The 26,045-nt window shown below is 38.9% G+C and overlaps 1 protein-coding gene across 2 annotated transcripts in view; it reads right to left on the bottom strand.

The window, feature by feature from the left end:
• Positions 1 to 3,215: 3,215 nt before the first annotated feature.
• Positions 3,216 to 26,045, bottom strand: part of LOC128699303 (serine-arginine protein 55) — a 59,972-nt gene continuing 37,142 nt past the window's right edge. For both annotated transcript variants that reach the window (XM_053791911.2, XM_053791912.2), the window contains exons 9-10: positions 15,608 to 15,733; positions 3,216 to 5,426 (exon numbers count right to left, since the gene is read on the bottom strand). In XM_053791911.2, coding sequence (XP_053647886.1) covers positions 5,333 to 5,426; positions 15,608 to 15,733 — 220 coding nt within the window. In that variant the 3' untranslated portion in view covers positions 3,216 to 5,332. The remainder of the gene's footprint in view (positions 5,427 to 15,607; positions 15,734 to 26,045) is intronic.

Raw genomic sequence — 26,045 nt, 5'->3', positions numbered from 1 at the left:
GCAGGCATCTACCCAGGAACACTAGGTCAACCTGTTGATGCGCCTCTAGCATCTAGCCCGTTTCTGGCTTTGTAATAGGTTTGCCAGTACTCATCCTTTACCGAGTTTAATAGTGCTGCTGTAGACCTTTATGGGTTTCGTGCTAGATGGGACTGCAGCGAGGAGAAAGAGCACTAACCATTAAAAGTTCAAAACACTATCCCTTAAGGGAAGTTCCTTGAAGCTGGCAAGGGGCTTTTGATCTAGGGAATTGGATTGTGCTCCAGTTCCCTGAACGAGTGAATACTTCTATTTCCCTGCTCCCCCACATGCACTGTATAATCCTATGCTGTATAGTCCTTGTGGCTTGTATAATCCTATGGGATTAGCACTCCTCCATGATTATATCTATTATTATAATCATGTGGAAGTGCTAAACCCTTAGGATTATACAATGCATGTGGGGGGGGGGGGATTGAAGGTATTCAGGCTCAATTCAGGGAACTGGAGCACAGATCCAATTCCCTACATCAAGAGCCCCTTACCAGCGTCAAGGAACCTCCCTTGAGGGGATGATTATATCAAGAAAAGTGCTAAACCTACATGTCATACAGCACAGCAGGAACGGGTGCAGGGGTATTGGGTATTACAATAATCAAACGCTAAATCCATAGGATTATACAGCACACGGGGATGGGGTGGAAGGTATTCAAGCTTAATTCAGAGAACTGGAGCACAGATCCAATTTTGATCAGGAGCCCCCTCACCAGCATCAAAGAACCTTCCTTGCCCCCTCACCAGCATCAAAGAACCTTCCTTGAGGAGAGGGGTATTATTAGGTCATGAAGTGCTGGGGTCGAGTTCAATTATCACAACAACAGCATCAAGCAAGGAAGGACAAACTACCCTATCTGGGGGTAATTGACCTGTCCTCTACATGAGGCAGAGCTGTATAGCCCTTGTGGTTCAGTGCTTTTTGATTTATGTATAATGAGGCAAAAATAAAATATCCAAATTCCTGAATCTGAGCCCTGTAATTTTAAACCCTGACTACAACTGCACAGCAAGATTCAGGATATGAAGCATAGTAAATGTCAGTCACCAGTTTTAAATAAGGTTCCTGCAAGCATAAACTTCCAATAGAAGAAAAAGTACATGTCAAGATCTTTAGGTAGTTCCTTTACCTTTATCTATGTAAGCTGTGCCCCTGGCTGTCAAACACCAACTTTGTTTATGCTTCCTTTAACACTACTCACTGTCATACTCTTCACCCTTGGTCTCTGATTAGGCATATTTCACCTTTTAGCACACCCTGCCTACAGTGCTGTATGACCCTCATGGGTTTAGTACGTAGTTGTGAACCCTTGATAAAGAAAACACAAATCATGCAAAAAGGCATTTGGACTAGTGTCTCCACCCACAAAAAAAAAAAAATCTTTGAGGACCCCACTCAAAAAGAGGTTTTGATGCAAGGAATTGGACCTATGGTCCAAATCTTTGAATCAAGCCTGAATACCTTCCATCTCCCCAGGCACTAGTTCCCACAGGTTTATTGCCCTCTCCCCTGTAAAATCCCTATGGGTTTAGTGCATGATAATTATTGCTCGCCCCGATGAATGTAATAACCTTGGATGACTGGCATGAAAACCCTCAGCCAGTGCTATGGAAGATGATTTATGATCATGGTCATTTATGAGCAAAATTATTGATGTGGAAGCTAGTGTACAGGTTTTATTCAGTCAACACCACCATTTTTAGTGGGAAGCATTACACCCACAGATGGGGCGTATAATGCTGGGGGAATGGGAGATAATCGGATTTAATCAAAATTAAGGGAAGGCAATTAAAGGAAATATATAAGTAATATAAGAGGGGCCTGGATTTGTGACTAATGAACAAAGGATATGTTATTTTAGTGTAAAGAATGTCTGCATCGTTTATTCTGGACCCTATTTTGCAATTGGCATCTTTTTTAATTTGCGTGAAAATGGCCAAATTGCCAATTTATGACCACTTTATTGGGTAGTTGAAATCAGTAAATGGGCAGTTTCTTGTACTCAACTGATAGAAAAAAAATGGAGTTCTAAAGAAATAGCTACGAGTTTGGTTGACTGGAACAATGGAACTGGCTGAAAATAGGGCTCAAAGTTGGCGAAATTGCCAATGTGTATATATCGCTAACTTCACGGTAGCGTAATTCTTTAAGTTTTTGATCAAATTTCATACTTTTGGTGTCATTACCATCGGGAAAAGATTCTCTATCATTTATTAAATTTGTTTTTTCCCCAAAAAATTTTTTGACACCAGGAGACGCTTCAGGATTTGGGGTTGCGACAGTCAAAGGGTTAATAGTGTGTCTTCAGTAAATAAGTAAATAACTTTTGAGATATTCAAAAACATGGTGAAGCATATTACTAGTGAAATTTTTTTTTAATTTTTGAAAGTGATGCTTTTTACGATTAAAGGCATATAAAGGGTTTTTCTATAGTTAACTCTTATAATACATAGCTTTTCTGATGGTAGTAAACTAGAAAGAGCAACTTATAATTCTTGCCATGAATTCTCTTATGTACACCTGGCTATCACACACCACAATTACATCGATGTGTTCTAGTATGGCTGTGTGCATTATGTTTATATGTAGCATGGTTATATAATTTTCCAAAACATGTCAGATGAATTAATGAAAAATTATAATATATATATGACATTTATAGCAACCCAGAGCAACACGTTTCCTGTGCCAATATCTATCCGATGTTAGTGAGAGACTCTTAGCTACTTCCTTGTCTGGCATAGCTTCTACTAATTTGTAATGCCAAATAACAATTCTAATGAATTAGCAAATAAATATACATCTGTGAAAAATGCTTAAAATTCACTAAATGCAAAGATATATGCATATTACCTGTGATGCCATCACATCAAATGTTATAGTTAATATAAATTGCTGTAGAAACACTAAAAAAATTTTTGGACTATTTTTCTGTAAGCTTCACTCTTTCCAAATATTTTTGTACCAAACATAATACACAACGGGTATAATTGAAAACTGCTGAATTAACAGAACACCATGAAGTATTCTAGGATATGAATGTACAACTGCTATTCAGTACCTTAAAATTTAAAGAAGTGGGCATAGAAAAATGCAGTGTTAGCTCAAGAGGTTTTTTTTTCTTATGAAAGTAGTTTATTTTTTATTGAATCTTTAAGCTACTTTAGAAGAATAAAGTGCATTTTTATATACAATGTTTATTCTGGCATCCAAAAACTTACAATTATTTACACAAAATTGTCTTATTTTAGCTTATAATTTTATTACAGTATACTTTACTTTCAATTTGGGGCTTTATTCACCAAACATTAACACTAAATTCTGTACATAAATATATATTACACTAACATTCCAGATCATATGTACCAAACATCATAATTGTTACGACTCGCCAAAGTATTGCTTTCTGGAAATTAAATAAATAATATCTCGTGGTTTTTAAATGCACTTAAATAATGTTTGATAAAGGTTTTTAACTGCTGTTTTATATAAATAATCTATGAGCAGTCTCAAAATATAATAGAATGACACTTGCAAGTAGAATACTTACAAACTCTTGATAAACAAATTTAACCTCACTCATTCAAATTAACATTCATGCTGTGAACACTATTATGCAACACCCAAAAGTTCCAATTAACACCTGGATCATCAAAGCACTTTAATGCAGAAAGGATACTGTAGGAACTGTCAAAGTGGCACAAGCATCAGTCTTAATGATCTAATTTCAGTTTCCTGTTTAGAGGGCATCAAACTATTTAACAATTTAAAAATTAAGTTGGTGTATGAAGAAACATTATTATTATTATTATAATCAATGGGGAAGCGCTAAACCCGGAGGATTATACAGCGCCTGGGGGGGGGGGATGTGGAAGGCATTCAGCCTTAATTCGGGGAACTGGAGCACAGATCCAATTCCCTAAATCAAGAGCCCCTCACCAACATCAAGGAACCTTCCTTGAGGGGTATGAAGAAACAAATCCACTTTTGTCACTAGACTAAGGGAATTTTTTGTAATCTTCATTTTTGAGACATGAATGCACTAATTTTGTAAATCGGCTTTAATAATCTTACTGCAGTCTGACAGACACACAGACACACTTACTTTTGTGTACTGTACCCAGAGCTGATAAATACCACACATCCTCAATATCCTTCCAGCACAGTGGTGCAGAGACATTCTCCAACAACAGTGAGAACCAATAAGAAATGCCTTCAATATATCAAATTCATTTATAAAATACACCTAAATAGAAGTTTTATCCTCCTAGGGTATACAATTATAATTATTCCATGAAACTAAGTGATCAGTATTCATAGAAATCTGAGGTGTATAATCGAACACTAGGCAATATTTCCTCAAGAGAAAGTTTATGTAACGTGCAAATTCATGAGGGCAATATGGCAATACTTTATGCCCAAAATATTGCCATTTGACAAAACTGAATTCTCCTGCATATTATACTTAAATGATTCCTAACTGTAATTACAATTACAGTAGTGCATTTTTTTGTAACATTCACAGTGATTATCTTTTAAATGCCTTCCTCATTCCACTAAGTGAACTGACAATTTTTTTTTAATCAGTGGGATGCACTAAACCCACAGGAGATATGCAGCACCAGGGGAGATAATCAGATTCAATCCAAGGAAGGGGAGGGCAGGTCCAGTTCCTTGGATCAAGAACCCCTCACCAGCATCAAGGTACCTCCCTTGAGGGGTGAAATGATAAAAGTCTAGTAACTAAGTTTGACTAACATATTAATATTCCTTCATTCCAATTATACAATTGTTTCAGTGTTGATTTAAAACAAATTCAAATGTTAGGGTGGGGTGCTAATGCTCAAGTTTAATCTTAATAAATTAAAAGTCCATACCTCAATAAACTGCAGATTTTCTATAATAAATCAGTACATAGATTAGAAGTAAAGGAAAATAGAATTCTAATTAGCTCATTGCTAAAGCAATGAACCATTTTGATGCTAGTTATACCCACCTCCCAAGCCTTTTAAAAAAAATCCTGCACAGCAATTAGTGCAGTTTTAATGGTTTTTACTATCTGTTTATAGAAAATGAATCTTAACTGCCAGCAAAATGGCAGTGATAACTGGTTCATTCTTCTAATCCAAGGAGGAAATTCTTTCAAGACTCAATCTTATAATGTATTTCACATTAAAAATATATGGGGTCTCAGTCAACAACTTCAAAATGCTCAGAAACATACATATTCATTTTAATCTGAAAGGAATTATTATCCAATTGTACTGACAATGCACAATCCACAACCAGTTAGACTGATTACTTTTCTTCTTCAGAGTCACTCTCTGCTTCAGCAGATTTTGAGCGACTGCGTGATTTTTTCTTCTCTGGGGTAGGACTATGAGAACGAGACCTGAAAGAAACACAAAGTTTTGAGAATTGAAAATGAAAACTGTGAGGGAAAAGTTCAATAGATAGGAATAGAGAGGGAGTATATAGTAACAATAGTTTCATTGCCGGCTACTAGTTAAGGTAGGATAAGTCAAGCTCCTGCCTTTCTTCCCCCTCCCCGAAAGTGATAGTTTCATTGCCGGCTACTAGTTAAGGTAGGGTAAGTCAAGCTCCCGCTTTTTCCCGCCTTTTTTCCCCCTCCCTGAAAGTGATAGTTTGACTGCCGGCTGCTTGTTAAGGTAATGTCAGACTAGCTCCCGCTATCCCCCCCCCCTCCCCGAAAGGTGACGTGTGGGGCTCTGGTCAAACAGTAAATCAGTCGACTCACACCTCCCAACACTACTGTAAGTACAGTGGACCCCCGCATAACGATTACCTCCGAATGCGACCAATTATATAAGTGTATTTATGTAAGTGCGTTTGTACGTGTATGTTTGTGGGTCTGAAATGGACTAATCTACTTCACAATATTCCTTATGGGAATAAATTCGGTCAGTACTGGCACCTGAACATACTTATGGAGTGAAAAAATATCGTTAACCGGGAGTCCACTGTACATGCCTGCCTTGTATTCTAGTGGCTTTATTGGTTGAAAGCTTCACTTTTGATCAATAATAAAATTAGTCTTTTCAGCCTTGCTCTAAGCTAACTGTTGTAATAATCACCACATCTTTTAGGTATTGTACTTGCCATGGAGAGTGATTTTTAAGCAGTGGGTAACCTGTCTATCTTTTCAGCTTGGATGACAGTGAGGGTCACCTGTCAATCAACGAGAAGAACAGGAGACGGACTAACGTCCTGGAGACGTCCCATTTTGGATTTAATTACCTGTGCACCTGTAGGAAATTGCAGGACGTAACCCCTCATCATTGCAGCGGTAAAGAACCTGCTTTCCTGTCATCGGGATAGAATACTCAAGGCCCTATCTACTGTGAAGAACTAGCCAGTGGGTCGTAACCAACACCTGCGACCCCCCCCCCCCCATCATCAGCAACGGCTACGATTTCAACAACAACAGTGTCGCCAACACCAGACACCCCTATATATATTAGCGTTGAATTAAGTTTTTCATTTTTCATTTTCTTTAATGTAGGATTAATATTTCATATTTAAGTGTTTTATATTTTAAATTTCTATTTAATAAAGTGTTTATGTTTGTCTGTTATTATTTCTTTCTCTATTCACTAATTTTCCTGAGGAGGAGCCAGCCTTGGTAATACTGTCTGAAGTTGTTACAGGGCTGAGTAAGCCTTCACAAAAACTATATCTACTGTTGGAGTAATTTCTCCAAGCTTTTAGACCATTGTTCAAGGCAGGTTGGCTAGATATAAAACAAACTTTGTTACTACAGCAAATACATTCTAATGGGATGAGTAGGAATGTAAAGACAAAGGTTGTGCTATACAGTGAATCTATTAAATTTCACAGATCATCACCCATGTGGCCCAGTCTCAGACATATCCTGTATTAGAAGAGGAATAAAAACTAGTACAAATCACACAGGAAATAAACAGTAAGTATATACATATTATTATACAGTAGATGCGTGGGCTATCTCTGAAATCTTGGATGCTAAGGAAACAAAGAAAAGATTATCACAACATGACTGCCAAAGTGCAAACATTTACTGACATTTATTGACTGACCAGCAGTATTTCCCTGGGTGGATGCTGACTACCAGCCTATTATAACCATTTCACAAAAAAAAGTTTTACACATCATGCTCAAGATAAATACATTTAAATATAAAACAAACTGATTTAGGTATAGTACTGTGCCTCAACTCATTTACTGTTGGAAGACCTAAAATTAAAAGTGCTGACAAAGGCAGGATTTAAAAAAAGAAGAAAATGCCATAATGTGAAACCTGATGGAAAATTTAGAATTATACAGGCATATAGTTAGCAATCTGAGAGCAAATTCCATTGCTCAATTTACCCAAATTCTTAAGATATTTTGCTAGTATGCTTTTCATTCTATTGATTGTGCACAAGGAATTCTAATTTAACCCTTTCAGGGTCCGTCCCGTAGATCTACGGCTTTACGTTCAGGGTCCAAACCGTAGATCTACGCCATGAGCTCAGCTCACTCTGATAAACTGTGAGTGGTACATTTGGGCCTAGATATGAGAGAATACATCTATGTGGTATGTGTGCACCACATAAAACAGATCCTGCAGCACACTGTGTATAATGAGAGAAAAAAAATGAAATCATGATTTTTCGATTAAAACAGCAACTTTGCAGTGTTTTTTCATATGTTTTTTTATAGTTGTATTTGCGATTTCTTGGTCTCATTTGATAGAATGGAAGACATATTACAGAAATAGAGATGATTTTGATTGGTTTTAGCATTGGAAATGGCTTGAAACTGAGCTCAAAGTAGCGGAAATGTTAAATTTTTGCCGATATTCAAGAATAAACAAACGACCTCACACGTCTAATACACGTCAGCTGGTGGGTCTAATATACATTCACAAATATGGTGATGATATTTATACAATTATTACAGTATTGCATAACAGTAAATCTTCTATTTTTTGGTGTGAATAAAAATTCATTATGTGAATAAAAAATCAAAATGGAATTTATTTGTAAAGCCTCAAAACATAACTAATGAACAGAGGAAATGTTAGTTTAGTGCCAGGAATGCCTACATTGTTCATTCTGGACCCTATTTTGAAATTGGAATATTTTGAACTTTGTGTTAAATTGGCCAAATTAACAATTTCCGATCACTTTATTTTGTAGTTGAAACAGTTGACTTGGCGATTTCTTGTGCTCAATCGATAGAATAGAAGTAATACTAGTGAAATAGCTAAGAATTTGGTTGATTGGAATAATGTAATTGGCCTAAAATGGGAGTCAAAGTCGGCAAAATCGCCGATTCGTAAATATCGCTGACACATCAAAATTCGCGAGAGCATAATTTCGTCAATTTTCCACCAAATTTCGTACTTTTTGTTTTATTACCTTCACAAAAAGATTCTCTACAATTTCATAAGAAAAAATAACAAATTTTTTTTTGGAAAATTCTTGGACACTGGTGCGTGACTCCAGATTTGGGCCTTGGACCCTGAAAGGGTTAAAAGCTAGCCTTTCCCATACAACACTTTCCATCCATTTTGACATCCATCACATGCAAAAATAGTTTTTTTTTATTTAAAGATATTTTAACCCTTTCAGGGTCTAAGGCCAAAATCTGAAGTGGTGCTCCAGTGTCCAAGAAATTTTGGAAAAGAAAAAAAAAAATTACAGAATTAGAGAGTATATTTTTGTGAAGGTAATAAGACAAAAAAAAAATTCTGATCAGTACTTACCGAGACACAGTGCCAAGAAGTTTACCCAAAATGGCCAGGTGGCAGCAACATCGACGATTTCCACATACGTGCATTACTTTATTTAACGTTTTTTGTAGTTTTGTCTTTTCTTATTTTTTTCTTTTCCTACTAACATTTGGGGCCTGAGAGACCAATACTGTACATAATGTATATATATATGTATATATATAAGTGAACAGTATTTAGATAAGGCTAAAGAGGTCTTTGTGGCATTTATGGATTTGGAAAAGGCGTATGACAGGGTGGATAGGGGGGCAATGTGGCAGATGTTGCAAGTGTATGGTGAAGGAGGTAGGTTACTGAAAGCAGTGAAGAGTTTTTACGAGGATAGTGAGGCTCAAGTTAGAGTATGTAGGAAAGAGGGAAATTTTTTCCCAGTAAAAGTAGGCCTTAGACAAGGATGTGTGATGTCACCGTGGTTGTTTAATATATTTATAGATGGGGTTGTAAGAGAAGTAAATGCGAGGGTCTTGGCAAGAGGCGTGGAGTTAAAAGATAAAGAATCACACACAAAGTGGGAGTTGTCACAGCTGCTCTTTGCTGATGACACTGTGCTCTTGGGAGATTCTGAAGAGAAGTTGCAGAGATTGGTGGATGAATTTGGTAGGGTGTGCAAAAGAAGAAAATTAAAGGTGAATACAGGAAAGAGTAAGGTTATGAGGATAACAAAAAGATTAGGTGATGAAAGATTGGATATCAGATTGGAGGGAGAGAGTATGGAGGAGGTGAACGTATTTAGATATTTGGGAGTGGACGTGTCAGCGGATGGGTCTATGAAAGATGAGGTGAATCATAGAATTGATGAGGGAAAAAGAGTGAGTGGTGCACTTAGGAGTCTGTGGAGACAAAGAACTTTGTCCTTGGAGGCAAAGAGGGGAATGTATGAGAGTATAGTTTTACCAACGCTCTTATATGGGTGTGAAGCGTGGGTGATGAATGTTGCAGCGAGGAGAAGGCTGGAGGCAGTGGAGATGTCATGTCTGAGGGCAATGTGTGGTGTGAATATAATGCAGAGAATTCGTAGTTTGGAAGTTAGGAGGAGGTGCGGGATTACCAAAACTGTTGTCCAGAGGGCTGAGGAAGGGTTGTTGAGGTGGTTCGGACATGTAGAGAGAATGGAGCGAAACAGAATGACTTCAAGAGTGTATCAGTCTGTAGTGGAAGGAAAGAGGGGTAGGGGTCGGCCTAGGAAAGGTTGGAGGGAGGGGGTAAATGAGGTTTTGTGTGCGAGGGGCTTGGACTTCCAGCAGGCATGCATGAGCGTGTTTGATAGGAGTGAATGGAGACAAATGGTTTTTAATACTTGACGTGCTGTTGGAGTGTGAGCAAAGTAACATTTATGAAGGGATTCAGGGAAACCGGCAGGCTGGACTTGAGTCCTGGAGATGGGAAGTACAGTGCCTGCACTCTGAAGGAGGGGTGTTAATGTTGCAGTTTAAAAACTGTACTGTAAAGCACCCTTCTGGCAAGACAGTGATGGAGTGAATGATGGTGAAAGTTTTTCTTTTTCGGGCCACCCTGCCTTGGTGGGAATCGGCCAGTGTGATAATAATAAAAAATAAATATAAATTTGCTGTATTGAACACAATAACCGCACTAAAGTTATCATATTATTGTTTACCACTTTTGTTTATTACAATAAACATGCACAAATCTTGTATAATACTAATGTTCTATCATATATTTACATATTTACAATCACTGGACATGGTTTTAGAACTGCTGGAGCTTGTGGAAGTCCTTGGAACAAGGCACCATGCACAGAGGTACCTTACATTCCTCGCACATGAACCGAGTGTCTTTGCGTCTTTGTTGCCGTTGTTTTGTTTGTGCACAGACAATGCATCTCTTCTGAGCAAATTACTTCTGAGTTGAAGGAAGCTGTATTATGAAATGATCACCTTCCCTCCTCAAACGCTTGGGTATATTCTGAGGAATTCGAGGACCTTGTTGTATAGCAGGTGTTGTTACCTGGTACTTCATTATGAGTTGTCTGACAATAGACAAACAAAATTCACCATACGGTGGTCTGTTGCTAGTCTTTATTTGGTACATATTATATGCATTGAGCATTGAAATGTCCATGAGATGGAAAAAAAGTTTCATGTACCACTTGTAACTCTTACGAACACAATCAACAAAGCCAATCTGCATGTCACATTTGTCAACCAAGCGCATGTTTTGTGTATAATCAATCACTGTCACTGGTTTTCGAATATGTTCATTAGTCACTCAATCAACTTTACCACTGTCTTGCATTTCGTTACGGTGAATGGTTGTCAACAATGTGACATCTCATTTGTCATGCCACCATAATGCCATGGTGTCATTGGCAGTAAACACCTGCACGTCATCACCACGAGCACCTGCGTTGAACCTGGGCATATGTTTACGATTAGAACGCACTGTGCCACACATATCTGTCTTGTTCACTCGCAAGAAATCACTGAGTGAAGGGCTTGTGTACCATTTTTTTTTTTATTATCACACTGGCCGATTCCCACCAAGGCAGGGTGGCCCGAAAAAGAAAAACTTTCACCATCATTCACTCCATCACTGTCTTGCCAGAAGGGTGCTTTACACTACAGTTTTTAAACTGCAACAATAACACCCCTCCTTCAGAGTGCAGGCACTGTACTTCCCATCTCCAGGACTCAAGTCCGGCCTGCCGGTTTCCCTGAACCCCTTCATAAATGTTACTTTGCTCACACTCCAACAGCACGTCAAGTATTAAAAACCATTAAAAACTCAACAGGCTTATTCCTGTATAATTCTTACACTTTTATTCCCTTTCTTCCTTAAGCAAAGAAACCATGCATGTCTTCTGCCAATCCTGCAGTACCATAACCCCCCTTTCATGCATATACTGGGCTAATGCCCCACTCCAAAACTATATCACCACCTGCTTTTAACATTTATATTGATCCTATCTATCCTCCTTTGCCCCCATTCATTCTACTCAATGCCTCACACACTTTCCCCCTCCAACTCAAATCTGGCTCTTCCTCACAATTATGTCCCTTCCCAATGCATGAAATTACTAACCCCTTTCTTAATCATTTAACAACTTAAAATATTCCATCTCCTCATCTAGCAACTTTTTTTTTTAACCTTCAACTTATTTGTTCTCTAGGCTTTCCCACCTTTTAACCTAACTCCAAAACTTAAGTATCAAGCAAAACTTGTTAAATCCTCATTCACTCCCTCACTGCCTCTCCTCCTGCTCCCTCACCACTTAACATCTCTTCTACACTGTAAAAACCTCTCCTATCCCAATTTTTATCCTTTACCACCCTCTCTTCCTAATCATTCCACTAATTGCATCTCTTTCCTCCTGCACTCACCCTCTTATGAAACTTTCAAAATTCTGGAATGCTCTATCAGAAGAAACAAAAAACTGCATAAAGTCAAACCCACTCAAAAACTTAATAAAACTGTGTTAAGGTATAGCCTCTACATACTTTGTAAAATGCTCATGTTCCATGCACCAAATATAATTTACTGTAATCATTATTTATATTTTCTTTTTGTAATTTATATTATACCTATTAATAAAATCTCCTTAGTACAGTACTGGTTAATTTTGTCTTGCCAACTGATAAATTTCTATATAGGGATAAACTTGTTGCTTAGGTTTAATATTAATATGTGAAGTATTTTTAATTTGTATGTACTCTATACTGTATATTATAGATATAAATTATGCTGTATAATATTCTGTAAGTTTCAGTTTAATTTTTTTTTTTTTAACACATCGGCCATCTCCCACTAAGGCAGGGTGGCCCAATAAAGAAAAACTTTCATCATTCACTCCATCACTGTCTTGCCAGAATCACACTTATACTACAGTTATAAAACTGCAACATTAAACATCCCGCCTTCCCTCCACTACAGATTTATACACTCTCGAAGTCTTTCTATTTTGTTCCATCCTCCCTACATGTCTGAACCACCTCTCCTCAGCCCTCTGGATAATAGTTTTGGTAATCCTGCACCTTCTCCTAATTTCCAAACTACAAATTCTCTGCATTATATTCACACCACACATTGCCCTCAGACATGATATCTCCACTGCCTCCAGCCTTCTCCTTGTTGCAACATTCACCACCCATGCTTCACACCCATATACGAGCATTGGTATAACTATATTCTCATACATTCCCCTGTCTCCACAGACTCCTCAGTGCACCACTCACCTTTTTCCCCCCATCAATTCTATGGGTATATTGCTGACAAAATAAATGATCATTCATCAACAGCAGTAATTCATTGATGCCAATTTAAATAATGTCAACCCATTCACAACTACATGTTGAAATGGACAGTGATGTCATTTGTTTACTCTGAAACAGCCAAGCAATGGACCATTTCTCCTAGGTTGAGCTCTTATTTCAAGGTACTTTTCATCGTGAAAGCAATTAAAATCATATCTATTTCTGTAATATACAGTGGACCCTCGACCAACGCTGGCATCGTCTAACGTTAAATCCGACTAGCGATACATTTTAACGCAAAAATTTTGCCTCTACTAGCGCTAAAAAACTTGACCAATGCGATTCGTTCCGTCCGAGACGCATCCACTTGTGGCCAGTGTTTACAAGCCAGCCAGCCACCGCAGTCCAATCCAAACATAAAATCAGAACATTTCATATTATCACAACGTTTTCAGTGATTGCACCTGCAAAATAAGTCACCATGGGCCCCAAGAAAGCTTTAGTGCCAACCCTACAGCAAAAAGGGTGAGAATTACTATGAATATGAAGAAAGAGATCATTGCTAAGTATGAAAGTGGAGTGCTGGCCAGGTTGTACAACAAACCCCAATCAACCATCGCTACTATTGTGGCCAAGAAAATGGCAATCAAGGAAGCTGTTCTTGCCAAAGGTGCAACTATGTTTTCAAAACTGAGATCGCAAGTGACAGAAGATGTTGAGAGACTGTTATTGGTGTGGATAAACGAAAAACAGATAGCAGGAGATAGCATCTCTCAAGCGATCATATGTGAAAAGGCTAGGAAGTTGCATGACGATTTAATTAAAAAAATGCCTGCAACTAGTGGTGATGTGTGCTAATGCTAGTGATGATTGCAAAGTGAAGTCTTTATTGGTGTATCACTCAAACTCCCAGAGTGTTCAAGAAAAACAATGTCCTCAAGGACTTGACACCTCAAGTCCTAATGGAAGGGGATTCCCCTTCAAAACACTAACACCATCCACACACTCCCCTCCTCCCATCCCATCAATCATCACCAGATCTTCATTAAAGGTAAGTGTCAATTATTCTATTATTATTAATCTATTGTTATTGTTGTTATTGTAATTATTCTATTGCATTAAACTTAATATTTCATGTGGTAAATTTTTTTTTTTCACACTTTTGGGTGTCTTGCACGGATTAATTTGATTTCCATTATTTCTTATTGGGAAAATTAACTCGACTAACGATAATTTTGACGAACGATGAGCCCTCAAGAACGGATTAATATCGTTGGTCGAGGGTCCACTGTATCTCCATTCTATCAAACGAGACCAAAAAAACGAGAATACAACCATAAAAACCATTCAAAATTACCCCAAAGGGGTGGCTAATTGCCAAAAAGTGAACTTCATTATTTATGCTTAGATTTCTTTCATTTTTGGTGTAGGTTAAGAAGCATCTTTCCATCATCCACTGCCCAAGTTTCAATAAGATAGTCCAACAAACAAATGAGATACAATTCCCAAGATCAAGAGCAAGAGTCCCTCACCACTGTCAAGGAACCTGCCTTGAGATGTGCTCGCTTGTGGAAATTTTGCTCACGTATGGAAGCAAAAATTCGACCAATCGGCTGCTCGTATTTGGAAAAACTCGCACATGGACACGCTCACAAGTAGAGGTTCCACTGTATATATATTTTATTGCTCTGGGGCGCTTTAATTAAATGTCAGGTATATTACGTGTGATTCGGGTGGGGTGGCCTGCCTTGGCTGGCTACCACACTTCACAAACCTGACTTCCTACAAATAAAACTCACCTCACCCTACACTGAGACTACAAATATTTTAAGGTAATTAATGGACTGTATATGTATTTTATAATGCCAGGAGCAAGGAGCTAGTAACCCCTTTTCCTGTATATATTACTAAATGTAAAAGGAGAAATTTTCGTTTTTCCTTTTGGGCCACCCCGCCTCGGTGTGATACGGCCGGGTGTTGAAAGAAAGATATGTACAGTATTTTATCACTCTGGGGCGTTTTAATTAAATGTCATAGTATATTACGTGTGGGTAGGGTAGGGTGGGGTGGGCTGACCTGACTGGCTACCATACCTCCCAAACCTGACTTCCTACAAATAAAACACCTCTCACCTTACATTAAGGCTACAAATATTTTAAGGTATGTAATGGGTGTACTGTGTGTGTATTTTACTTTTTATTGTTTTTAATGTATAGTTCTATAGCTAACTTAGTATGTTAGTATAAACTTGTTATCTGGCATTTACATGTATGCATTTATAAGTGGGAAAAATGGCATTCTGCTTTCCGGCAATGTCTGCTTTCCAGCAGTAGCCTGGAACCAAACCTGCCATGTAAGTGGGGCCCTACTGTAGTGTAATAAACAGAATAAAGGAAATCAGCTTAAATATACATTTTTTAGGTATGTATACTGGTCAGAGACCCCGTCATAAGTCCGAGTTGTCGGTAAACAAGTATATCACTGAGGAGAGACTAATATAATTTCTGTCTATAACACCTGTGTGCCTTTAATGCTTCTAAATTTATGTGGTGGAAATATAAGCAAGAACCCATTAATGAAAATAATTACCTTGAGCGAGACCTGGATCTTGATCTTGATTTAGACCTCTCTGATCCTGATCTTGACCGGGAGCGTGAACCAGATTTTGAACGAGATTTAGACTTAGAACGACGTTTCTTGCTGTGGCCGCCACTCCTAGAAGGGGTAAACTTATAAGCTTGAAAAAACAATCATTTATTTCATCCTCCATTATTATAATCATAGGGGAGCACTAAACTCATAGGGATTATACAGCACCTGTGAGGAGGGAATGGGGTGGAGGGTATTCAGGCTCAATTCAGGGAACTGGAGCACAGATCCAATTCCCTAGATCAAGAGCCCCTCACCAGCACCAAGGAACCTCCCTTGAGGGGATTTCATCCTCCAGATAACATTTTTTTTCACCTCATGCACAATACCTGACAGACTACCCAAGAAAAATTTTTATATAGATGATTCTCACAAACTCATCACTAGTACTTGAAAGAAGAGATGCAGGAATGAGGGAGGTAAATAAAATGGCAGAATAAAATATGGGGGGTTAAAATAAGAAGGGGAACACAGAAAAGAAATACAGTAAAAGGAAAAAAAGTACCGAGACTGAAGAAAAGACATTGGAAACAAAGAAATGGAAAGAAGAATGGCAGTATTTGTGACTTGTGTCAACTGACAATTACGGAAGCTCTGCTTCACTCAACTCCCTCCCACAAGAATAATGCGGCTTATTATAGAATTTATACAGCCATGAAATCCCTAACAACTGCTAGTAGTAGTAATAGTAGTCAGCTAGAAGTAATCTTGGTAGTCAAGTAGTTAAGTTGAAGTGACAGAGTATTATTAAAATAATTGTCTAGTAGTAGTAAAGTATTGAGTAGTATACACAAATAACCCGCACATAGGAGCTTACAATAACGTTTTGGTAGTAGGAGAGGAAGTAGAGAGGTAGTGGTAGAGGTAGTAGTGGCACGTACATTCACTACTTTCCTTATGCTTCCTCTGTCAAGAAAAGTGCTCTTATCTCCCTCTTTCTCCGTGCTCTCCACATTTGTGATCCTCAGTTCCATGAATCAGAAATTTCCACTGTTTATAATTCATTTTCCCATCGTGGCTACCCTTCCCATTTCATACTCTGTCTTCTCATGTATTAAACGGACTTTTTTCTCTCCCAAACACTCTACCCCTGGGAACTCTCCTATCCTCTGCCTTCCCTACATTTCCAGTCTTTCTAATCTCAACAACTCTCACCATTCCTTAGACATCAAACTTACTTTTCGCCAGACTAACACTCTTCGCACTAATCTAGTTCATACCTCCCCTCCCTCTATAGATGCTCCTGGTGTCTACTAATTCTTGTTCCTCCTGTCCTCTTCAGTACTTTGGAGAAACTGGCCGTTCTCTTTCTGACAGACTCAGAGTGCACAATAGTGTTAGGCTTGCTGACACCAACAATGCTCTTTTCTGTCATGTCAGAGATCACAGTCATCCTATTGACTGGTCTTCTGCTAAAACTGTGTACCCTGCTTTTAACTTTCACAGTTGCCATCTGGTTGAATCATCCCTTACACACAACTTTCCTTGTATGAATCTTAGTCCTGGTTTTGTCTCTCTAGATGCCTTCCTTTCCCATTACATTGTAGAATGCTCCAAACTTCAGAACACCCGTGACTTAACCTGATTCTTTTTCCCCTTCTCCCTTTTCCTCTTTCTCCTCTGGGTTTTCTTTCCTCTGCCTTGGATATTTTTCCTCCCTATGTGTTCTTGCTTCTACCCTTTGTGGGCCCCTAGCTCCCTTGCAGTGCTCCTCTTTCTTAGTATTTGACTGACTCCACTACTACTACTACCACCACCTCTCTTCCTCCTTGCCTACTACCTGTCTTGTCCCATACCTGTCTGCTGGCCTATATATACTCCCTCCTCTCCTTTTTGTTAGTGTGACTTAGTAAATGGTCCAAGCTGGACAAAAACGTTGTCATAAGCTGCTCTCTTTTATGTGCGGGTTACAGTGGAGCCCCATTAATCAGCCGTAAACCGTTCCAGAAGGTTGGCCTAAATCCGAAATGGCTGAAAACCGAAGTAATATTTCCCATAAAAAATGATGTAAATCCAATTAATCCGTTCCAGACACCCAAAAATATTAACAAAAAATACATTTTTAAAGAATACCTACAGAAATACGTACAGAATACATACAGAAAACAATAAGAAATATAAAGCAGTAATTTTAATAATAAATGAACATTACATACCTTTGGAAATATAAACTAAGTTTAGGCAGTATAATGTGATCCTTTATTGACAACATTTTGCCCATGCAGTGGGCTTTATCAAGTCACAAACAGATATACCTGGGTGAAACATACATGGCTATATATAGAATGGGAATGCTGGGTCAGGTGGAGAAAGGTGCACGTGATAATCTTTGGAGATTGTCACACGCACCTTTCTCCACCTGACCCAGCATTCCCATCCTATATATAGCCACGTATGTTTCACCCAGGTAGATCTGTTTGTGACTTGATAAAGCCCACTGTGTGGGTGAAACGTTGTCAATAAAGGATCACATTATACTGCTTAAGTGTTTAGATTTCCATTGTGTTGGTATTTTGTACCATTTATTTCCATTACATACCTTTATTGAAGACTCTTGTTGGCATATGGAAGAAGGTAAGGAGGGGAGAGGGAGGAGAGCTTATTGTTTGGACAGGGAATCCCCTCCTTAAAGACTTCAAGTAAAAGTCCCTTTCTGGGGTTACGCCCCTTCTTTTTTACTGGCACTAGGACCAGCTTGAGTCGTTGAAACCCTATCACACAAAAAATCTTTTCAGAGGCCTGTTTCTGGCATCTCTGTAAACTTTGCCTAAAATGGAACAAGACATTGTCATTAAACATGTTGCAGACAGCTTGCAACAGTCTTGTCAGGGTGATAATTCCCCACAATACTTTGTACCTCACTCCACTTTGCACAAATGTCCTTAATCAATGAAGAAGGCACATTCTCCCCTCTCTCTTCCTCCTATGAAGTAATATCCTCAGCTGCAGACTATTGCTATTCCAGCTCTTCAGTGGTTAGCTCTTCCCTGTGGTCCTCCACCAACTTTTCCACATCCTGGCCACTCACATCCAACCCCATGGACTTCCCCAATGAAACGATAGATTCCATAATAGGCGTAGGGTCATCAGGGTCAGCCTCAAACCCTTCAAAATCCTTGTCGAAGACATTCTGGCTACAATTTCCTCCACACAGTTCAAAGTCCTGAAAGTCACTCCCTGCCAAGCCTTATCTATAAGGCTTATGTAATGGAAGATATTGAAGTGATTCCTCCAAAACTCTCTTAGGGTTAATTCAGTGTCTGAGGTCACTTCAAAGCACCTCTGAAACACTGCTCATCCTCGAAGTCTGAAGGATGAGCAGGAGCATTGTCCATTACCAGGAGGCACTTAAGTGGCAATTTATTTTCCAGGAGGTATTTCTTCCCACTAGGGCCAAACACTTCATTGACCCACTCAATGAAAATTAGCCTCGAGACCCATGCTTTATTGTTAGCCCTCCACATCACACACAAGTTACTCTTCATGACATTACTTTTCTTGAACACTCAAGGATTTTCAGAGTGATACACCAGTAAAGGCTTCATTTTGAAATCCCCACTAGCATTACTACAGAACAAGAGAGTTAGCCTATCCTGGCAGTGCCTTTTCCTCCTACGTGATGTAGGTCCTCTTTGGCATTTTCTTCCAAAAGAGGCCTGTTTCGTCATGACTGAACACTTGTTGGGAGAGGAATCCTTCAGCCTCTACATACCCCTTGAATTCATCAACGAATGCTCCCATTAACCATTTCTTGTTGACCCACACCAACAACTTCTCCACATCCTCGATTGTTTGAGACCTCTGTTTCGTTAGCATATTTACACCTTTCGCAACATCAGCTTCCTTGATTTTCGCTTTCTTCAACAGGAGGATACTGACTGTTGATGTAGATTTACCATACATCCTGGCCAGCTCTGCCACACATACGCCACTTCCATATTTTGTGATAACTTCTTTCTTGAATTATATAGCGTTTCTCACCTTCTTTACCAAACGGCTGGCATTCTGAACTTTCTTTGGCCCCATGGTGGCTTATTTCACAGTTGCCATCAATAAACAAGCACCAAAAACAATGGATGAACGCATGGAGTATTCCTAACCCAATGAGAGAGATGTGCAGACCGAGTGTAATATACGTGAGGAAGCGCGTTGCCGATGGGTGGACGCGTCTCGTACCAATGATTTCCGAGGGGATGGCTGAAATCCAGTGAAAAATTTTGCCGAAAAAAGTGCTGGACTTCCAAATTGGCCAATTTCTGCACTGGCGATATCCAGGAGCCCACTGTATTTGTGTATTGTTCCAGTCACGGTACTGTGCCTTTTTTGTTATTTACTGAGTAGTATAGTAATATCAAAGTAGCAATAGTAAAGTAGAAGTAAACCATTTAGTAGTAAAGTAATAAATTAGTAAATTAGTATACAGTAGAGTCCTACTGATACAGCAGGTTAAGTTCCAGGCTACTGTTGTAAAGAGGGGGGAGGGGGGTGAGATCACTGTAAAGTGAAACAAACCCTCTTTTTTACTTTCAAATGCATATATTAGCCTGATAACACATACAGTACACACATTACTTACCATAAAATATTTTTGCCCTTAGCTTATAGTAAGTGGTGAATATATTTATTGTAGGAAGTCTGAATAAATGAAGAATGGGTATAATTGAAAACCACTGCATTAGTGAAATGCTCTAAAGTGGGGTCCTCCTGCAGCAGTAAAGCAGTAGACAGCAAAATAGTATAAGAGTATATTTAGTAGTAGTATAGTACAGTAGGGGCCCGCTTTACAGCGTTTTGCCTTACGGCGTTCCGCTAGTAAGGCGATTTCAAATTATGACCAAAATTTGCCATATGGCGAGCGGTTTTTCAAGTACAACACACCCCACCTAGTTTTTTTTACATTCTCCATGAGCACATCTCTATTACGTCCAGATACTTTCCAAAATTTTAAGCGTTTTAAAGTTACTGCATATTTTATATGTACTCTGATAATTGTACTTATGTGTACCTGTACCTAAATATACTTACACACTGTGCTGGCATGCAGGTACACACGAAAAACAGTAAATCTCTCTACTCTTGACATAATACGTAATCTCTTGGGTGCGTTAAATGTTGTATATTTCGTTAATATAGACATTTCCATTAACCCTTTGACTGTTTTGGCTGTATACATACATCTTATGAGCCAATATTTTCAACATATTAATACACCAAAATTCTAGCAGTTTCAAATCAAGCAGGAGGAAGCTGGTAGGCCCACATGTGAGAGAATGGGTCTGTGCGCGCAGCATAAAAAATATCCTGCAACACGTAGTGCATAATGAGAAAAAAAACTCCGACTGCATTTTTGGATTAAAGCGCCGACTTTGAGTATTTCTGTATAGTATTTATGGTTGCATTCTCGTTTTCTTGGTCTCATTTGACAGAATGAAAGACATATTACAGAAATAGAGATGAGTTTGATTGGTGTACTGATGAAAAGGACACAATGGTGTCACGATTAAACCGAGTACAAAGTAGTGGAAATGTTCAATTTTTGCCAATGTTCGAGAGTAAACAAATCACACCATGCGTCAAATACATGTCAAATTGAGAGTAATATTCTTTCACAAGTGCACCGATATTATTTATACTCTTCTTCTTTCTTTCAACACACCGGCCGTATCCCACCAAGGCAGGGTGGCCCAAAAGGAAAAACGAAAGTTTCTCCTTTTACATTTAGTAACATGTATAGGAGAAGGGGTTACTAGCCCCTTGCTCTTGGCATTTTAGTCACCTCTTACAACACGCATTGCTTATGGAGGAAGAATTCTGTCCCACTTTCCCATGGAGGTAAGAGGAAATAAACAAGAACAAGAACTAGAAAGAAAATAGAAGAAAACCCAGAGAGGTGTGTGTATATATATGCTTGTACATGTATGTGTAGTGCGACCTAAGTGTAAGTAGAAGTAGCAAGACGTGCCTAAAACCTTGCATGTGTACGAGACAGAAAAAAAAGACACCAGCAATCCTACCATCGTGCAAAACAATTATAGGCTTCCGTTTTACACTCACTCGGCAGAATGGTAGTACCTCCCTGGGCGGTTGCTGTCTACCAACCTACTACCTAGAATTATTTATACCATTTTTACAATAATGCAGTAGTCTGCATAACAGTAAATCTTCAATTTTTTGAGAGAATAAAAATTCAAAATGGAAAGCAAGAGTAATATAAGAGGGGCCTGGAGACTTAACTAATGAACAGAGAAAATGTTATTTTAGTGCCAGGGATGTGTCTTGTTTATTCTAAACCCTATTTTTTAATTTGCATGAAATTGTTCAAATTGCCAATTTCTGACCATTTTACTGGATAGTTGAAATCGGTAAATGGGCGGTTTCTTGTACACCTACCATCTGACTTACAACCTGCTCAACATACGACCACTTGAGTTACAACCGTGTTTTGTATGCCAAATTTCTGAGAAAACTGTTTGTGTTGTACACAGTGTTTATCCTAAACCTTACAGCATAAAACACAGTACTAACAGCATAAAAAGTAAAATAAAAAATTAAATACCAAAATTTTTTTTTTTTTCCAACAAGTCGGTCGTCTCCCACCGAGGCAGGGTGACCCAAAAAAGAAAGAAAATCCCCAAAAAGAAAATACTTTCATCATCATTCAACACTTTCACCACACTCACACATTATCACTGCTTTTGCAGAGGTGCTCAGAATACAACAGTTTAGAAGCATATACGTATAAAGATACACAACATATCCCTCCAAACTGCCAACATCCCAAACCCCTCCTTTAAAGTGCAGGCATTGTACTTCCCATTTCCAGGACTCAAGTCCGACTATATAAAAATAACCAGTTTCCCTGAATCCCTTCACTAAATATTACCCTGCTCACACTCCAACAGATCGTCAGGTCCCAAGTATCATTCGTCTCCATTCACTCCTATCTAACACGCTCATGCACGCTTGCTGGAAGTCCAAGCCCCTCGCCCACAAAACCTCCTTTACCCCCTCTTTCCAACCCTTTCGAGGACGACCCCTACCCCTCTTTCCTTCCCCTATAGATTTATATGCTTTCCATGTCATTCTACTTTGATCCATTCTCTCTAAATGACCAAACCACCTCAACAACCCCTCTTCTGCCCTCTGACTAATGCTTTTATTAACTCCACACCTTCTCCTAATTTCCAAAATACAACAATAAAATAAAGTCATTACAAAAATGCGGTGTTGATATTCAGTAGCAAGGTTCGACTTGCGTCCATTTCAACTTACGACTGGTTGGTCGGAACCAAGCTCGGTCGTAAGTTGGATGGTACCTGTACTCAATCGACAGAACAAATGGAGTTCTAAAGAAATATCTACGAGTTTGGTCAACTGGAACAACCGAAAATAGGCCTCAAAGTGGGCAAAATTGCTGATGCATACATATCACCGGGATCCCTAACTTCGTGAGAGCATAATTCCGTAAGTTTTCCATCAAATTTCATACTTTTATTGTCATTACCATTGGGAAAAGATTCTCTATTTCATAAGAAAATTTTTTTTGTGTGCGTTTCAAATATTTTGCGACACAAGAGATACTTCAGGATTTGGGGTCGCAACAGTCAAAGGGTTAATCCATCTATGATATTCTTTTCAAAATTATATAATAAACACACTACGTAACATATAAACATAATAAATACACCCCACAGTAGAATAAATTAACAAATATGAGATGTGGTAGCCAGGCAACTTGTAGGACTTGTGGTAGCCAGGCTACTTGTAGTCCAACATCTGAGAAAATGTGTCACTATAATATTACTGGGGGGCAACTAGAAAATTACTCCTTTCATATGACTTCACTCAGAGCGTCGTTTCTTCTAAAAATGGTGTTACAGGAGAATGGGAGTGTCTTTCTTATTTATTCTCCTGTATCAACATGGAGACCACTTGTACACAATGTAAAGTGACAAAAACCAGACGGGTTCACCTGGTTTGTTTACATTATGTGTGGGTGGGGTGGGGCGGTGAGCGCTGCCTTGGCTGGCTACCACCTGACTTCCTACAAATAAAACTCACCACTCACCCTACATTAAGACAACAAATATTTTAAGGTAATTAATCAATGTAAAGTATATGCATTTTATCGCTCTGGGGCGCTTTAATTAAATGTCAAAGTATATTTCGTGTTGGACGGGTGGATTGACCTGGCTGACTACCAAACTTCCCAAACCTGACTTCCTACAAATAAAACTCACCTCTCGCCCTACATTACGACTACAAATACATTAAGGTAATTAATGAATATGCTGTATATGTATTTTATCAATCTCAGGCGCTTTAACCGGTAAATGGTCCAAACGTATATATACGTTTTTACCACTAGTGCCCCAAACGTATATATACGTTTTGTGTGTCCCACATTTAACATTGCCATGATAAGCCTGAGTCGCCTAGACATGTGAGAATGGGTGTGAGCACTCACTGTGCACCATATTAAAATAATTGGGGATGCCTGGGTACCATATGCTCTTTTTTCCTATTAAAAAACAGCATTTTTTTTTTTCCCTCAAAAAAGTTGGGGCAGTACGGTAGTGAATGTATATATACATTTGGACCCTTTACGGGTTAATTATATGTCGTAGCATATTACATGTGGGTGGGGTGGGCTGAATTGGCTGGCTATACTTCCCAAACCCGACTTACTACAAATAAAACTCACCTCTCACCCTACATTAGGACTACAAATATTTTAAGTAATGAGTGCACTTGTGTGTATTTTACTGTTGTTTTTAATGCCTAGTTTTACTGCTAACTTAATATATGTTAGTGTAAACTTATCTGGCATTTATATGCATTTGTAAGTGGAAAAACATAGCCTTCTGCTTTCCGGGGATATCTGCTTTCCAGCAGTAGCCTGGAACCTAACCTCCCATGTAAGTGGGACCCTACTGTATATTAGTAACAGTATACAGTGGACCCTCAAATTTCGTAATTTCCGTTCCAGAGTCTGACGAATGGCGAAACCATTTTCCCACAAGAAATAATGTAAATGCAATTAGTCCATTCCAGACACCCAAAAGTATTAAAAAATATTTTTTTTTTATTAAATATAGATTTTCATACAGACAACAATGAGACATCAAGTATAAAACAATAACATCACACTTATCTTTATTGAAGACTTACTGGTGTATGGAAGACAGGAGGAGGGGAGAGGAATCCCCTTCCATAAAGACTTAAGGTACAAAGTCCTTATCTGGGGTTACTTCCCTTGTTTTTTAATGGCACTAGGACCAGCTTGAAAGTCACTGGATCCCTGTCGCACAATAAAACTGTCCAGAGAGCTCTTGCAAATCTACCCTCTACCACCATCACTGCCACCCTCTACCATCACCACCACCACTACCACCATCACTACCACTCTCTACCACCATCACTACCACCCTCTACCACCATCACTACCACCCTCTACCACCATCACTACCACCCTCTACCACCATCACTACCACTCTCTACCACCATCACTACCACTATCACTACCACCCTCTACCACCATCACCACCACTACCACCCTCTACCATCATCACAACCACTACCACCCTCTACCACTATTATTACCATCACCTACCACTATCACTACCACCCTCTACCATCATCACTTTCACATTTTTCTACAAACTTTTCTCTTTAATTCTATAGTCTTTCTCACCTTCTTTACCAAAGGGCTAGCACTAGAAGTTTTCTTTGGGCCCATGGTGGCTTATTTAGCAGTTGCCAGCACAAAAAAGAATGGAATATTACAAAATGTATTGTATGAAAGCGTGGGGTGATGGTCACTTGCCAATAAACAATGCCACACTGATTGGGAATGGTGTGTGGGAGCGGACATTGGGAGGCCGCGTTCCGGACGACCAACGGATAGTAAGGCAAATTATAAACCGCGAGGCTATATTTAAACGAAAAAAGTTGTCGAAGAGCGAAATTTACGATGCACGAGGCTTACAAAACTCGAGGGTCCACTGCAGTAATACTAATAGTACTACTATTAGTAATAATAATCTGTAATAATAATTATAATAATCCATTGTTTTTGCCATTTGTTATTGTGTGACTGCTAAATAAGCCACCATGGGCCCAAAGAAAGCTTCTAGTGCCAGCCCTTTGGTAAAGAATGTGAGAAACACGATATAATTCAAGAAAAAGTTTGTAGAAAAATATGAAAGTGGTGGTGGTAGAGGGTGGTACTGATGGTGGTAGAGGGTGGTACTGATGGTGGTAGAGGGTGGTAGTGATGGTGGTAGAGGGTGGTAGTGATGGTGGTAGAGGGTGGTAGTGATGGTGGTAGAGGGTGGTAGTGATGGTGGTAGAGGGTGGTAGTGATGGTGGTAGAGGG

This window comes from Cherax quadricarinatus, chromosome 61, assembly GCF_038502225.1.
Source record: "Cherax quadricarinatus isolate ZL_2023a chromosome 61, ASM3850222v1, whole genome shotgun sequence".
In the NCBI taxonomy this organism is placed as follows: domain Eukaryota; kingdom Metazoa; phylum Arthropoda; class Malacostraca; order Decapoda; family Parastacidae; genus Cherax; species Cherax quadricarinatus.
This window is presented reverse-complemented; position numbering and strand designations above follow the sequence as displayed.